General features: G+C 44.1%; 1 protein-coding gene across 4 annotated transcripts in view; it reads left to right on the forward strand.

Annotated features, from left to right (window-relative positions):
* Positions 1–10,196: 10,196 nt before the first annotated feature.
* MTDH (metadherin) overlaps positions 10,197–17,591 on the forward strand; it is an 85,591-nt gene continuing 78,196 nt past the window's right edge. Inside the window, exon 1 of one of the 4 annotated variants that reach the window (XM_002819305.6) lies at positions 10,197–11,389. In XM_002819305.6, coding sequence (XP_002819351.3) covers positions 11,012–11,389 — 378 coding nt within the window. In that variant the 5' untranslated portion in view covers positions 10,197–11,011. The remainder of the gene's footprint in view (positions 11,390–17,591) is intronic. The other 3 variants (XM_009243973.4, XM_054519189.2, XM_054519191.2) reach the window with 3 other exon arrangements.

The raw sequence follows: 17,591 nt of genomic DNA on the forward strand, positions 1-17,591 counted from the left end.
TAGCCAGTCCTGGTGGTGCACACCTATAGTCCCAGCTACTCAGGAGGCTACAGCAGAAGGATCACTGGAGCTCAGGAGGTCAAGGCTGCAGTGAGCTGTGATGGCACCATTGCACTCCAGCCTAAGTAAGACCTAGAGTGAGACACTGTCTCTAAAAAAATAGAAAAAGGAAGGAAATGTGAAGTATAAAGGCCGTGGTCCATAGCAATTCTGAAATGCAACTCAGCAAATATTGGAAGTTCTTTGATTAGGTTTCAATGTATGGAAATAATTTTCTGTGGATCTTGGCTCCACCCTCTATGCTCCTGGTTCTGCCTTCTGAGTCTCCCTTTCTTTTCATGAAAGGTGTAAAGTTTGATGCTCAGTGGTTTTCTTATGCTGCTTCCTGCTAATAGAATTTTGGAAGTCCAATGACTTCTTTTCATTTGCTACTCTTTCTGTCCCCTTCAGTCCAAACTGGCAGTGTTTTTGGTGATACAATTTTCTTAAAAACTTTGTAGGCCTTCTGTGAATTTCATTGGCATTCACTCCATTGGATAAAAGCCACATCCAAAAATCTCATCTAGGTAAGATCTTTTTCTACCTTGGGCTCCTGTTGATTTTGCTGAGAACAATGTCCTTAAACTTCCTAGAAGACCTGTGGTTTCATTGAAAAGGTCCTTGAGACACACTCTTAGTCTCTTTCAAGGGCCTTTTATGTAACTGAATACTGATTCGTTCATCTTCCTGAGATTTTAACAAAAGGCTACACAGTCACACCTCCAACATTTCCTCTGCCATTCATTTTTCTTTTTTTTCCTTTTTTCGTTTTTTTTTTTTTTTTTTTTAGGGTCTCACTCTGTTGCCCAGGCTGGAGGGCAGTGGTGAAATCATAGCTCATCATAGTAATCTCAAACTCCTGGGCCCAAGAGATCCTCCTGCCTTAGCCTCCCAAGTAACTGGGATTACAGATGCTCACTACCATACCCAGCTAATTTTTATTTTTTGTAGAGATGGAGTCTTGCTATGTTGCCCAGGCTAGTCTCAAACTTCTGGGCTCAAGCAATCCTCCCACGTCAGCCTCCCAAAATGCTGGGATTACAGGCATGAGTCACCACGCCCAGCCTCTCTGCCATTTTTCTTGACAGTGCTTGGAAGCCATTTCTTGTTCTAGCATATTCTCTGCTCTGAAGAGACTGAGTATTTTCAAAGTCATCAAGTCCTAACTCCTTTTGTTTTATAGTTCTCTCCATTTATTTCTCTCCTCTCATATTTTGCTATAAATATTAAGAAGAAATCCAGTGGGGCCTTCAACACTTTGCTTTGAAATATCCATTCCTACATAACCAAACCCAGGACTTACATGTTCTGCTTCCCACATAATTGCAGGAGACATTAGACTACATTTTCTGCCATTACATAACAAAGATATATCCCTTCCTCCAGTTTCTAAAAACACGCTCCTCATTTCTTTTTGAACTTGGGAGTGTTTCTAAAGTCCATAAAGTCCTTTAAAGCCTTTAAAGTTTCTACTAACAGTATGTTCAAGCAATTTGGACTTTATCATGCTCCTCAAAATTATTCCACCTTCTTACTATTCCTTGGTTTCAAAGCGACTTCCACATATTTTGGTATTATTTATAGCAGCATGGCACTCCCAACTACCACAATACCAAAACCAGTTCTCTCTCACTATGTAACAATGTTACCACAAATTTAGCAGCTTAAAACAAATGCACATTTACTATTTCATAGTTTTTGTGAGTCAGGAATATGGGAACAGCTGTGCCTGCTCCTTTGTTTTCGGGTCTCTCAGAAAGTGTTAGCCAGGACTGGGGAGTCATCTGATGACCAACCAGGTAGTGATCTGTTTCCAAACACATGAGGTTGCCGGCAGGATTCAGTTCTTTCTGGGTCACTAGGCTGAGGGTCTTGCTTCCTTGCTGGTTGCTGGTAGGAGGTCACCCTCAGTTCTTGCTACATGGGCCTCTTCTGATGGATATTTACTTCGCCAAAGCCAGCAAGGGAAAGAGAAAAATAGTCTACTAGCAAGATAGGAACACCAATTTTATGTAATATCATGATGGAAGTAACATCCCATCTCCTTTTGCCATATTTTATTGGTTACAGCAAGCCACAGGTTCCTCACATATGCATGGGGACAGGATTACACAAGGATATAAATACTAGGAGGTAGGGGTAACTGGCGGAAATCTGAGAGTCTTTCTGCCACAAAATACTAACTGATGGCCGGGCGCAGTGGCTCATGCCTGTAATCCCAGCATTTTGGGAGGCTGAAGCTGGCGGATCACCTGAGGTCGGCAGTTCACGACCAGCCTGACCAACATGGTGAAACCCCGTCTCTACTAAAAATACAAAATTAGCCGTGCGTGGTGGCGCATGCCTGTAATCCCAGCTACTCGGAAGGCTGAGGCAGGAGAATTGCTTGAACCCGGGAGGTGGAGGTTGCAGTGAGCCAAGATCACGCCATTGCACTCCAGCCTGGGCAACAAGAGCTAAACTCCAACTCAAAAAAAAAAAAAATATTAACTGATGCATTAAATTAGAGAAAAAGCTTTGCGCCATGTGTAAATAGCTATTAGTCTTTTTTATTCATATTAACATTAATATAAACTATTCTTTCAAACATATTCTGAGCACCTACCACGTGCTAGGCATTATGCTAAGTATAGGATATGGTACAAAGGTGAGCAAAAACAGACACAGTTCCTGTTCTCATGAAAATTCTAGTCAGAAGGAGACAGAGAATAATTACATGAATAAATGTTAATTATGATTTTGACAAATACTATGAAAGTTTATGATACTATGAAAATCCGTAAGATGAGGAAATGACCTGATCTAGTGGTTGGGCACAGCTTCTGGGAGAAAATGACATTTCATTTGAGATATAAAAAACGAGCGAGAACAAACTAGAAAAAGCAACGAAATAAATTCCATGCATTCAGAAGATCATGTAGGTACTGCAAGAGGCAGTGCCTACAGAGAGCATCAAATTATTAAGGGATGAAAAGCTGGAGCAAGGAAACCAAGAGATACCCCCAACTCTGATCACCACTTTGGGGTCTACACACATATCCATCTGCTTATTTGTACTTCTCAAAATCAATGTGTAGAAAACCAATCTTGGCTTGTAAAACTTAGTTCTTTCCCAACATTCCCTACTTCAGTGAAAGGCACCACCATCTGTAAAACTGGAAGTGAGAAACCTAGGAGTTATTCTTGACAGTTCCCTCTTCTTCACTCCCTCACCAAATGCTATGCACTTTATTACTAGTTACACAACAGGTCTCTCATAATCCAGACATACCACGTTCTCTCCTGTCCCCAAGCCTTTGCTTTTGCTGGTCCCATGCTTGGAAATTCCTCTCCATCCTCTCTTCCTTCTCTTCTTAGCAATATCCTAATTCATCCTTCAAGACGTAACCCAAACATATTGCACTTAGCGTTCTACTACATCCATGTGTAAATAATAACCTCTCTCCTCAGTGATATAAAACACTTTTCAATTACCTCATCACCCCTGTTACAGGTTGGTTGTCTGGGAGGCAGACTTTCAGGCAGATCAGCAAGCAGGACAACATTAGGAAGTGCTCCTGGAACCAATGCCAGTGGAAGGAGAAGGAACTAGGATTGGGCAGAGGGAGAGCTGAGTTGAGATGTACCAAGAGTCCTCAGCTAAGCAGTGCTCTGGGCTGGGATGGTCCTTGGGATCTTTCCAAATTGAGTTAAGAAGGCCAGGACTTTAAATCCTCTTCCCCAGGATGATCAGTCCATTGGATGCGGGTTATCCCCAGAAGGAGGCGTGACTTTGGCTGAAGAAGTTTTCCTCAGTAATCTCCCCTAAAGTATGACAGCTTAGGGATGTCTTCTGGATGTTTCCCAGAGTTAGAGAATAAGTCTTTCATTCCTGAAGAGCGATCCAGGAGATGCACTGCAGCATCCACTACCATCCGTAGGCTCAAATCAATTTACTAGAACCACACTCCCTTGTATTAAGGAAGGCTCCATTGCCCTCACTAGGTATTTGTTTGGTGTGTGTGTGTTTTTGTTTTGTGTGTGTGTGTGTGTGTGGTTTGGTTTTCTTTTCTTTTTTTTTTTTTTTTTTTTTTTTTGAGACTAGATCTCACTGTGTTGCCTGGGCTATTCATAGTGGCTATTCATAAGTGCGATCATAGTATACTATGACCTTGAACTCCTGGACTCAAGCATTCCTCCTGCCTCAACTTCCCAAAGAAGCCTAACTAGTTTTTGAGAGATTTGCTTCCTTTAAGAGTTGGGATTTAATAGAAATCTGGTAAAGGAATTACTGAATAAATGACCCAAGGAGACTGATTAACCAAAAACACAGGACCTTACTTGAAAAAAAACAGAGTAAACCCGGCAGGGGGCTCACACCTGTAATCCCAGCACTTTGGGAGATCGAGGCAGGTGGATCTCTTGAGGCCAGGAGTTCGAGACCAGCCTGGCCAACATGGTGAAACCCCGTCTCCACCGAAAATACAAAAATTAGCCAAGCATGGTGGCTCATGCCTGTAATCCCAGCTACTCAGGAGGCTGAAGCAGGAGAATTGCTTGAACCCAGAGGCGGAGGTTGCAGTGAGCTGAGATCGTGCCATTGCACTCCAGCCTGGGCAACAGAGTGAGACTCCATCTCAAAAAAAGAAAAAAAAAAGAAAGAAAAAGAGAAAACAGTGCAAAACAGAGTGCAAATACCCTTTTTTTTTTTTCCCAGACAAGGTCTCACTCTGTCACCCAGGCTGGAGTGCAGTGGCAAGATCTCAGCTCACTGTACCCTCGACTTCCCCGGGCTCAGGTGATCCTCCCATCTCAGCCTCCCAAGTAGCTGGGACAACAGGAGTGTACCACCATGCCCAGCTAATTTTTCTACTTTTTATAGAGACAGGGTTTCGCCATGTTGCCCAAGCTGGTCTTGAACTCCTCTGCTCAAGCAATCTGCCTGCCTCAGCCTCCCAAAGTGCTGGGATTACAGGCTTGAGCCACCACACTCAGCTGTCATTTAATTATTGTCACTTAAATGTAATTACAAAGTATTTTAGGCATACAAAAAGTAGAGATAAGGAGTACCCGTGTATTCATAACTCTTAACCTAGTTTAAGAGATAAAACATTATATATTTGTAGCTCCCTTGTATACTTTTCACTTATCCCATTTCTCTCCCACTCTTCCTAGAAATAATCACTATCTCAAATTTGGTGTTCATTATTCCCATGCATGGTTTTATATTCTTACCACATATGCATTCTACTGAATGAGTATACCATAACTTTCACTTTTGTTATCACTTTCACAGCCTCCATGCTTCCCCCAGCCCCCACCCTGATGTTCCCTTGAGGTACAATTGATAAAATCTAACTTTTAGATCCATACAGATTCTTAGCTTATCTTCTGATCTCCTAAAGGAAACATCTTGGCCCTCGCAGCAACACATTTACAAACTAGCTTAGGATTCTGAGCATACTTCTGCAGGCAGTTTAGTTATTTACTAATTCTTCCTTTATTCTGAGAATAACCCTTTCCGGACTGTGTCTTAAAATTCTTGGCACACTCAACTATAGTTCCCTGCTTTACCATAAAATCATTCTCCTAGGTGTGTAACTCTGTGACCCGGTAGTTCACAATGGCAAAAATCTACATTTTGAAGACCCAAGCCATCATTTTTCTTTCACCAGCCATCACATAAGCTGTTTCTGCAACCAGGAAGAGGGCTCTCACCAGAACCCAACTAGGCTGCCACGTAACTTGGACTACCAGCTCCAGAACTGTGAGGAAAAAAACTTCTGTTGTTTAGATGACCCAGTATGTGGTATTTTGTCATGGCAGCCCCAGCAAACTAATATGCACACTAATCCCAATAATTGACTGCACAGTATACTGAAAAAGAGGAGTGATCAAGTGTCAAGTGCAGTGGGAGGTCTGAGTTCCTGTTTGGGCTCTGTCACTCAAGACTCTAGGGCATAACACTTGACCCTTTGAAGCTCCCTTTTCCTCATCAATAAAATGAAGGGCATTAAGTAGCACTTCATGTCCCCTAACATTTTCAAACTGAAAGTATTTAATTCACAAAGTGTGAGCTATGGCTCAGGCAATTACAGCACCACTACTCCATCTCAGGAAGTAATCATGGATATTCACAAAGATTTAGTTACAAACATATTCATGACAGAACTGCATTTAATGGCAAAAAAAAAAAAAATCCTGTCAATAATCTAACTATACAATAAATTATATTAAATCAGAGACAGACAATATCTTGCCATTACAAGTGATACTTTAAGTGAATATTGTGCAAACTCATTAAAAAATGTTTTTGTGGCCGGGCGCAGTGGCTCATGCCTGTAATCCCAGCACTCTGGGAGGCCCAGGCGGGCGGATCACCTGAGGTCAGAAGTTCAAGACCAGCCTGACCATGGTGAAATCCTGTCTCTACTAAAAATACAAAAAATTAGCCGGGCGTGGTGTAACTGTATTCGAGTAACTGTAATCCCAGTTACTCGGATGGCTGAGGCAAAAGAATCGCTTAAACCTGGGAGGCAGAGGTTGCAGTGAGCCAAGATCACGCCATTGCGCTCCAGCCTGGGCAAAAACAGTGAAACTCCATTTCAAAAAAAAAAAGTTTTTGTTAATGAACATCAAGGATATAGTGTTGAGAAACCTTGTTCTTTAAAATCATAGTTTGGCAAAAACTTTGAAATCTCAACATTGAAAATGGAACATCTCACTCTTGTAGGATCTGAGTTCTATGAGTCATTTTATTTCTTAATTTTTTGGGGTACATAGTAGACGTATATATTATAGGGTACGTGAGACATTTTGATACAGGCATACAATTCATAATAGACACATCAAGGTAAATGGAGTTTCCATCACTTCAGCATTTATCATTTGTGTTACAACCCAATTATATTTTTATTTTTAAATGTACAATAAATTATTGTTGACTATAGACATCCTGTTGTGCTATCAGATACTAGATCTTCACTGTAACTATATGTGACTTTTTAAAATCTTTTTTTGAACTGCTTTATTCAAGTATGATAGACAGGAATTAAACAATACTTTATATAATTTGATAAATTTTGAAATATATACCCATAAAACCATTACCACAATCAAAATAATGCACATATCCATCACACCCAAGGGTTTCCTGGTACCCCTTGGTAATCCCTCCCTCTCTCCCATTTCTCCTTCCTCCCACCACCCTCCACCCCCATCCCCAAGGAATCACTGATTTGCTTTGTCACTATAGATTACTTTGCATTTTCAAGTTTTATGTAAATGGAATCATACACCATGTACTCTTTTTTATCTGGCTTCTTTCACTCAGCATAATCCATGTTGTTACATGTATTCATAGTTCATTCCTTTTTATTTCTGGGTCATATTCCACTGCATGGGTCACTCCCAGAAAAAGCAGTCCTTATTTCCAACCAGGTGCAGAGCTTCAGGTAAAGGGTTTCATACACAACAGCTTAACTTTGTCATTTACAAGAAATTAGAATTCCCACTCTATTTAGGCCAGACTTGATATTAACTTCTTTACATATGGCACCACTTCAATTTGAGGGGTTTTTTGTTTTGTTTTGAGACAGAATCTCCTTCTGTCACCCAGGCTGGAGTGCAGTGGCACGATCTCAGCTCACTGCAGCCTCCATCTTCTGGGTTCAAGTTATTTTCATGCCTCAGCCACCTGAGTAGCTGGGATTACAGGCGTGTTTCACCACGCCCAGCATTTTTTGCATTTTTACAAAAGACAGGGTTTTGCCATGTTGCCCAGACTGGTCTCGAACTCCTGGCCTCAGGTGATCGACCTGCCTTGGCCTCCCAAAGTGCTGGGATTACAGGTGTGAGCCACCGTGCTCGGCCTGCTTTGAGTCTTTCAAAGCATTGCTTCATTTAAATTTTACCTAAACTCCATCCTATTGCAAATGAATAAACCTAACATTTTGGGACTACAGGTATATTCCTGGTGGGCTTTATAACTTCACATAAATATTCATGGCTACCTTAAGTGCAAAAAACTGAATAGTGTATTACCTTATTTTTGCTTTTAAAATATATTTTTGTTTGTTTTCTATTGTTAAGATTAAAGGACAGAAAAAAAGAAGGTGATTGATTTTACTGAATCAATACTCGGTAGGCTGCCAAAGGGACTGGCGAACCCCACTACTATTTTTTTTTTTTTTTTTTAGACGTAGTCTCGCTCTGTCACCAGGCTGGAGTGCAGTGGCGCGATCTCGGCTCACTGCAAGCTCCGCCTCCCGGGTTCACGCCATTCTCCTGCCTCAGCCTCCCGAGTAGCTGGGACTACGAGTAGCTGGGACTACAGGCGCCTGCCAACACGACCGGCTAATTTTTTTTTATTTTTGGTAGAGACGGGGTTTCACCGCGTTAGCCAGGATGGTCTTGATCTCCTGACCTCGTGATTCGCCCGCCTCGGCCTCCCAAAGTGCTGGGATTACAGGCGTGAGCCACCGCGCCCGGCCCCCAACTACTATTATTGTAATTTTTTTCTTCTTTTTTTTTGAGACAGACTTTCGCTGTTACCCAGGCTGGAGTGCAGTGGCGTGATCTTGGCTCACTGTAACCTCCGCCTCCCAGGTTCAAGCGATTCTCCTGCCTCAGCCTCCCGAGTAGCTGGGCTTACAGGCGGGTGTCACTACGCCCGCCTAATTTTTGTATTTTTTGTAGAGACAGGGTTTCGCTATGTTGGCCAGGCTGGTCTCAAACTCTGAGCTCGAGCAATCCGCCTGCCTCGGCCTCCCAAAGTGTTGGGATTACAGGCGTGAGCCACCGCACCAGCCATTATTGTAATAGTTTAATTTGAAAATTCACAGGTGGGCCGGGAGCGGTGGCTCAAGCCTGTAATCCCAGCACTTTGGGAGGCCCATGCGCGCGGATCACGAAGTCAGGGCGACTGCAGCCTGGGCAACAGAGCGAGACTCCATCTCAAAAAATATAAAATAAAAAATAAAAAATTCACAGATGTTTATCTAGAATGGTCAGAATAGTCAGTGGAACTTCTTAGGAAAATCATGACCCTTCACATCTCTAGAACCAAAACACGTGTAGAAATCTTATTTCACAAATATAAATGGAATTTGGAAACTTTTAGAGTTAAAGCAGATCCCAATAACATTTTCTAAGTTTTTGGCCTCCTAATTTAATTTAGTCTTTAATTACAAGTCTCGGCAGGAGTAGTATACTTTTATTATTTACAAAACTCCCACACATGAATCACAATATGCATTACGACACTGTTGCAAAATAGGTCAAAATACATTTTTGGTATTTGGTGGTTATTAATATTACCCCTGTTGTATTCCTTGAGAAAGCCTGTATTTAGTTCACTTAAGACAGTTGCTTACACGCTAATGATCATTTACCGATAAAATACAGAGTTTCCTTATAGCAAAATATAATCTTAAAACCCTAAGGCAGCCTTCAAACATTTCCCTTATAATTAAAACCTGAAGGCCGGGCATGGTGGCTCACGCCTGTAATCCCAGCACTTTGGGAGGCCGAGGCGGGCGGATCACGAGGTCAGGAGATCAAGACCATCCTGGCTAACACGGTGAAACCCCGTCTCTACTAAAAATACAAAAAATTAGCCGGGCGTGGTGGCGGGTGCCTATAGTCCCAGCTACTCGGGAGGCTGAGGCAGGAGAATGGCTTGAACCCGGCAGGTGGACCTTGCAGTGAGCGGAGATAGTGCCACTGCACTCCAGCCTGGGCGACAGAGCGAGACTCAGTCTCAAAAAAAAAAAAAAAAAAAAAAATCTGAAAAGGCAGTTCGTTTCCTTCTATAGCTGCATCCCAGAGATGGTCAACACAGCATATAAAAATGGAATTTCTGGAAACTCCTTTTGCAGTGTTGTAGAAAAGCTTAAAATAAAACGTAACGAGAAAGCTCCCTCCATAAGTAAATACAATCTAATGTGCTTCCTCTTATGTGTTATTAAAGCTACAAATTAGTAGAAAAAGTATAGTGCCGCCCACGGGCTTTCCAACTTTTGAATTCTGGGGACTAACAACAGAGAGCAAGAGTGAATGAGCCAAACGACGCAAACGTGCCCTCGCCAGGCTGGCAACTGATAGGCACGCAGTGTATTAGTTGCCCTGGAGAGAAACACCCTGGAGAGAAATACCCAATTTGTGAATTAAACCTAGGTCCCGGAAGAGCAGTGTTCGGCGTCAGACTCCGCTGAGCTCATTCTGCAAGGATCCAACTGGCGCCCCCAGGGAGAAAAAGCGATTCCACCTCAACAACACTCCAGAAAAAGGCATGAAGAGCCCTATACCTGCCAGGGCGACTTTGACCTAGACCCGGTGACCCGGTTCCTAGCGCTGCAGCCCTACCTACCCCCCACCCCCGCCTTGCACGGAGCCCCTCCCCTGTACTCATTCGTTGCGCCACGTCTCCTAACTCAGCGCCACCAACCACCCCGCGGAGGCGTCCGCCAATTAACCCCTCCCAGCTTCTGGTCTACAGTCACGGGTCCCCAACGCCGCGTCTTAACCAGGCCCGATCCGACCACCTCCAACCTTCCCGGCCGCGCCTTTGCCCCACCCGACCCCGCCCGCCCCCACGTGACTCCCACGCCCCGCCCACTGGCGCCCACGTGACCCACGGTCGTCCCCGCGCGCGGCGTGGATCGCGGCCCAAGCCGCCATTGTTCCGCCGAGGGAGGACAGCGGGGCCTGGCGCTGGCGCCGAGACGCCGCTTAGCGGCCGCCACTGGAGACACTCCCTCCCGCCTCCCGGGTCTCCTGGCGGCGGCGGAGTGAGGCTGACAGCGGGGAACCTGGGAGACCCCTCCGCCCTCCCCGCGGTGGCAGCGGCCGATCCCCGGCTCCGGCGCGAGGGACGGCCGCGATGCGCTCGGCCTGAGGCTACTCGGCCCGGCCCTTCCTCGCTTCCCTCGACTATTCCACTGCGTCTCCGCGCCCCGGCGTCATCCTGCGAGTCCCTCTGACGGGAGGGAAGATGGCTGCACGGAGCTGGCAGGACGAGCTGGCCCAGCAGGCCGAGGAGGGCTCGGCCCGGCTGCGGGAAATGCTCTCGGTCGGCCTAGGCTTTCTGCGCACCGAGCTGGGCCTCGACCTGGGGCTGGAGCCGAAACGGTACCCCGGCTGGGTGATCCTGGTGGGCACGGGCGCGCTCGGGCTGCTGCTGCTGTTTCTGCTGGGCTACGGCTGGGCCGCGGCTTGCGCCGGCGCCCGCAAAAAGCGGAGGAGCCCGCCCCGCAAGCGGGAGGAGGCGGCCGCGCCGGCCGCGGCCCCCGACGACCTGGCCTTGCTGAAGAATCTCCGGAGCGAGGAACAGAAGAAGAAGAACCGGAAGAAACTGTCCGAGAAGCCCAAAGTGAGTATGGGATGAGCGGCAGTAGAGAACGGGCGAAGGGCGGGCGTGGAGACCCTCGAGCTTGGGGGAGGCCGCGCCCCAGCCGGGAAGGGAAAGAGTGCTTAATCGAAAGCCGAGTGGCAGCTCTCCCAAGTGGAGGAGGTGATAGGTGGTCATGTTATTTGGGGAATGGGGGAAACTCAGGAAGTATAGGACGAGTGGGAAAGCCCAGTTTCGAGGAAGGAAGTTAGGAGGTCTGGGGGTCCGTTCAGATAGGCGCCCAGAGGTCAAGCCATCTTTGGGAACCTTGACCGCTAGAATAAGCACAGCATCCTTCCTTGAGGCCTGCAGAGTAGGCTGCCTGTGGAGCGTAATGGGACCTTAAGGTGGTGTTAGGAAGTTGTGGAAAGACTGAGCTCGGAAGACAGATGTCTATCTCAAGTCACATTGAGACAGTAGCCAGTGGAGGAAGTACGGTGACCTAGAAATTCTGGGGCTTACACAGGATTAAAGGTGTCCAGGTCTAGACGCGCTTCCATTTTAGTTGGGACTGTTAAAGGGAAATGGTTGCCCATTCGTGTTCTGGCAAATGTGGCCAACAGAGGCCGGAACGGGAGCAAGGCAAGAGGGGGTTCGGTTACCTAATATGCTTTGAGGTGTATGGTCCTATGAGAAAGAGCTAAGGCGAGTTCAACGAACGAGTCTCTTGCACACTCTGTGGCGTGGTAGATTTGTGAAATAGAGTAAAGGGAGATGACAGGGCAGAATGGTGAAAGCCGAGAGAGGAATTCAGGCACCGATTTACTGGGCCACGTGTGGAAGTTGCAGAGGGCATCACGTCTGTCTTAGGCCTTCATGTTTTACGTTTACATTCTTCATTGCCATTCCCATGGTTCTCCCATTATATCTTTCATAGTTTTATGTATTTTTTAAAATATTTTACATTTGAGCAAATTGAGACTATGGAGGGTATGCAGAGTTAGAAACAGCACCTAACCTATTTTTATATCCACCGAATTAATTAAGCTCTTCACCTTTTCAGTACAATTCAGTAAGCCAGTACGAAGGCCCTACTATGTGAAATTTGCACTCTGGTGTTTGGAGGGCAGTGCAAGGTATACACATAGAGTCAGTCTTGGAGAGTAGTATAGGAGACAGATTCATAAATAATTAGAATTTTGCATAGACTGATAGGTGTTAAAGAGGTTTCAACTGAGTGTTAATGAGGTTTGGAGGGTAGGAGACATTTCATTGGAGGGCTTTAGGAAAGTTGTTGGAGGAAATGGGGTTTGAGTTCAAACTAACAAGAGTTTTGTTGGTAACAAACTCTAATCTCTAAATTAGAGATGTGACAGGTCACAGTTAGTGTATTATGAGGCCTGGATAGGCCTTCACGTTTTGCCTGCTGATTAAGAAGATGCAAGATATATATGAAACCTGGAAAAGGCACAACTTTGTCAATGTGAATACTACCATAAGTTAGGAGAGGAGAAAATAGAACTGATTTGGAACATAAATAATTTAAAAATTTGTGGAGACTATCAAGAATTACCAATTATCAAAGTAATGTTATGGTGAAAATAGAGAACCTTGCTCCAAGGTAAGGAAAGAAGGTGATCTTGAAAGAAACACGTTCAGCACAAACCCATGTGGATGAAGCACATTGTGAAAATTTCAAAGCCCTATTTGGGACATCTAGAAATTTCAGATAAACTTGAGTTGAGAGAGACAGGTTCTCCAAGAACCCATCCGAAGTGCGTTATAACACTCAAATGACTCATCTGAAGGAATACAGATTCTGGCGAATGCTTATACATTACTGTGAAAAATGCTTAGTAGACTTAAGACTTACCCCTCATTTTCATTCGAGTTAAGGAAGTGGGGAGTAAATAAGTAAACCTAGCGTTAGCTTTGAGGAGTGGAGAATGGGAAGACTGTATGGCTGAATGTTAATTGGGTGAGAAAGTATCCTTATCTACCAAATATTGAAGATGTATTCGAGAAGTTTAACCAACATTTACAAAATTGTGACTTTCAAGCTTTTCTGACTGCAACCCACAATAGGAAATACATTTTACATTACATTACACACATAAAACTGTTCGGTTTTTCTTTAATGTTCATGACCCACTAAATTCATTTCACATTTGACGGTGAGACATGACCCACAGTTAGAAAAATGGCAGCTTTACAGAGCAAAGAAGTACAAGCTGCCATTTGGTACTCATTAGATACCTTTAACTGTGCTAAGTATTGAAGAAAAGCAAGACACTGCTTACAAATTGAAGGCCATAAAAAGGAATACAATATGGGCATATCTCTCTGTGACAGGGATACAAATGTAAAAGCTCAGTTTCTCCCCAGGGAGCTTTTTGTTTCAGTCACGGAAAAAGATATACTTAAAAAATTAATGATACAACTGGATGTGGACCCAGGTGGGCATGAAAGGCCTTGTCACAGAAGCTGACTTTGAAAGTGGGTAGGAGTGCCCAGGAATCCGAGAATGACCTGGGCAATATAGTGAGACCTCATCTCTACAAAAAATTTAAAAAATTAGCCCATTGTGGTGGTGTGCACCTGTAGTCCCAGCTATTCTGGAGGCTGATGTTGGAGGATTGCTTGAGCCAGGAGGTGGAGGCTTCAGTGAGCCAATTAGAGGCCCTATCTAAAAAAAAAGGGGGGAAGGGAGGGCAGTAAGAGCAAGATAATGTGAGAGGCCTGAGAAGCAACAAAGGCCCAGGATTGAAAGAAGATGACTCTGTCAGCCTGGCAGGAATGGGAAACTCTAAACTTGAGTAAGGCATTTTACCTTGCTCTGTTCAGTGTATCTTGTTTACAAATTGAAAATCTTAGTTGAGTTAAAACACTGCAGGATTCTTCAAAGTGTTATCCCTGGCTACTTGCAATGAGTCACTTTGAATGCTTGTGGAAATGCTTGGGCCAGGCGCAGTGGCTTATGCCTGTAATCCCAGCACTTTGGGAGGCACCGGTGGGAGGATTGCTTGAGCCTAGGAGTTTGACGCTGTGATGAGCTATGATCAGGTGACTGCACTCCAGCCTGGGCAACACAGCAAGACTCTGTCTCTTAAAAGAAAAAAAAAAAAGATTCCTGATCTCTGATCTTTTCGTTCCATTATTTTTAGCTTTCTTTTAAATCACCCCAAATTTTGCAGCTCCTGTTTTCAAAATTTTCATTTGTAGAGTAAATAGTGGCTAAATCTGTATTTACCTCAACCTGTTTATAAGCAATTTCTGAAATTATTTTATCAATTTGTTTTTTATCCCCTAATAAAATCATGCCATAGATCTTTTAGAGTATGAATTACAGTTTGTTCCCTAATTAAAAGTGGGGGGGGCACTTTTTACTGGGCTCAGTTCTTGGCATTTTTTCTTTTCCCCCCCACCCCTGTTCCTGGCATTTTTGGAAATCATTATCTTACATGTATTTTTCATGACATCTACGTCAAAGTCTGTATTAAATGGGTACTCAATAAGTATTTTTTCACTTGATTTTTAATCTGAGTAATGACTTAGATTGAAGTGAAGTCTGCGAAAACTGGTCTGTAACAATTGGCTTTGAATTTCAACTGGAAGCACATAATCAGGATTAATATCAAAGAAAATTGTCTTTTTTTTTTTTTTTTTTTTTGAGACAGTCTTGCTCCATTGCCCATGCTGGAGTGCAGTGGCAGTTATAGCTCATAGCTCACTGCAGCCTCAAACTACTGGCCTCAAGCCATCCTCCCGCCTTGGCCTCCCAAAATGTTGGGATTACAGGCATGAGCAACCTCACCCAGCTCAAAAATTTATTTTAGTGAACAAGTTATTTGCATATTAGTGTAGGAATGTTCATAAAGGTTTGCTATAGTGTAATTTCCATATCTCTAAGCTCAATGAATAAAATAATAGTGTTTCCTTTTTTTGCTACGGGATAGCCTTGTACAGCGCTTGGTACTCAAAAATAATTGTTGAATGCATAATATAGTAAGATGTCCAACAAAAGTATTTATACAGCTTACTCCTATTATTCATGCCTGGTAAATACCTATGTGAGCTCCCTTTTTCTCTTTAAGTGGAAAATGGCTGTTTGCCTCATCTGGCTGTAATTTTGTGAGGCGAAGCACTGCCTATATGATGACCCCATAAGATTATAATATTGTATTTTTACTATACCTTTTCTATGTTTAGATACACAAACAGTTACCATTGTGTTACAGTTGCCACAGTATTCAGTACAGCAACATGCTGTACAGGTTTGTAGCCTAGGTTCGTGTCAGTATACTGTGTGATGTTTGTACAAAGATGCATTTCTCAGAATGTATTTTCCTCATTAAGCAATGTATGACTGTATTCTAATAGTATGCAGTGTCTTTTGTAGTCATTACTTCTGTTCCAGTTTCACTGCCGCTGCCCTACTTTAGGACTTCATTACCTTTTGTTTAGACTATTCTAACATCATCCTAACTAGTTTTCCTGCTTCCGGTTTCTTTTTTGCCAATATTTCTACCCACTCATGCGAGTTGAGTCTTTTGAAGCCCAACCCTGATCATGTGACTTTGATGTTCACATCGTTTCAGTAGTTTCCCCATCACCTGTTGAATAAAATCCAAAATTCATGACATGGCACTCAAGTCTCTTCATGATCTAACCCTACCTTAGTCTTGTCTCTCACCATTACTCCTAAGACAAGAAATAATTCTGCTTAGCTAGATTTCTGTGCCTCTTTATTTATGATTATTTTCATTTTTATTATTGTTGTTTTTGGAGACAAGAGTCTTACTTTGTCCCAGGCTGGAGTGCAGTGGTATGAACACAGCTGACTGCAGCCTCCACTTCCCGGACTCAAGCAATCCTCCCACCTCAGCCCCTCGAGTGGCTGGGATTACAGGTGCACGATACCACACCTGGTTATTTTTGTATTTTTTGTAGAGATGGAGTTTCACCATGTTGCCCATGCATGGTCTCAAACTCCTGAGCTCAGGCAATCCACCTGCCTCAGCCTCCCAAAGTGCTGGGATTACAGGCGTGAGCCACTGCCCCCGGCCATTATTGTTATCTATTAAAAGACCCTTCTTTCTATCTCTCTACCAATTTCTTTTCTTTTCTGTTTTTTTTTTTTTTTTTGAAATGGAGTGTCACTCTGTCGCCCAGGCTGGAGTGCAGTGGTGCGATCTCGGCTCACTGCAAACTCCGCCTCCCGGGTTCATGCCATTCTCCTGCCTCAGCCTCCTGAGTAGCTGGGACTACAGGCGCCCGCCACCATGCTCGGCTAATTTTTGTATTTTTAGTGGAGGTGGGGTTTCACCGTGTTAGCCAGGATGGTCTTGATTTCCTGACCTCGTGATCCGCCCACCTCGGCCTCCCAAAGTGCTGGGATTACAGGCATGAGCCACCACGCCCGGCTAGTTTCTTTTCTTATTTTTATTTTTAAATTTCTTTTCGAGACAGGGTCTGGCTATGTCAACCAGGCTGGAGTGCAGTGGCATAATCTTGGCTCACTGCGACCTCAACCTCCCAGGCTCAAGCGACTCTCCCACCTCAGCCCCCTGAGTAGCTGGGACTACAGACGCACACCACCATGCCCAGCTAATTTTTGTATTTTTTGTAGAGATGGGGTTTTGCCATGTTGCCTAGACTGGTCTTGAACTGCTAAGCTCAAGTACTCCACCTGCCCAGGCCTCCCAAAGTGCTGGAATTATAAGCGTTAGTCACTGTGCCCAGCCTCTACCAATTTCCACCTGTCCTTCAAGGCCCAGCTGTAGTGCTTCTTCAACTGTAAAGCCTTCCCTAGCTCCTCAGCTAGAGTTATGTATTGTAACACCTAGCATAATGTTTCGTGTTTAGTGGAAACTATGGAATTGCCTTTTTTTAAATTTTTTATTTATTTATTTTTTGAGCTGGGGTCTCACTCTGTCACCCATGCTGGAGTGCAGTGGTGTGATCTTGGCTCTCTGCAACCTCCGCCTCGCAGGCTCAAGCGATCCTCCCACCTCAGCCTCCCGAGTACCTGGGACCACAGGCACACACCACCACACCTGGCTATGCCATATTGTTTAGATTAGAATGGTCTAATATCACCATTTCATTTGGTTCTAATCATTCAGCAAGTATCTGAGTGTCTGCCCATTATCCATATTAGGAGCACAAAACACATTACTAGCGGTCACAGACATAAAAGGTATGTTATAAATAGTACTGGAACAGATCAGCATAGTTGATTTGC

Source organism: Pongo abelii, chromosome 7 (genome assembly GCF_028885655.2).
Source record: "Pongo abelii isolate AG06213 chromosome 7, NHGRI_mPonAbe1-v2.0_pri, whole genome shotgun sequence".
Classification (NCBI taxonomy): Eukaryota; Metazoa; Chordata; class Mammalia; order Primates; family Hominidae; genus Pongo; species Pongo abelii.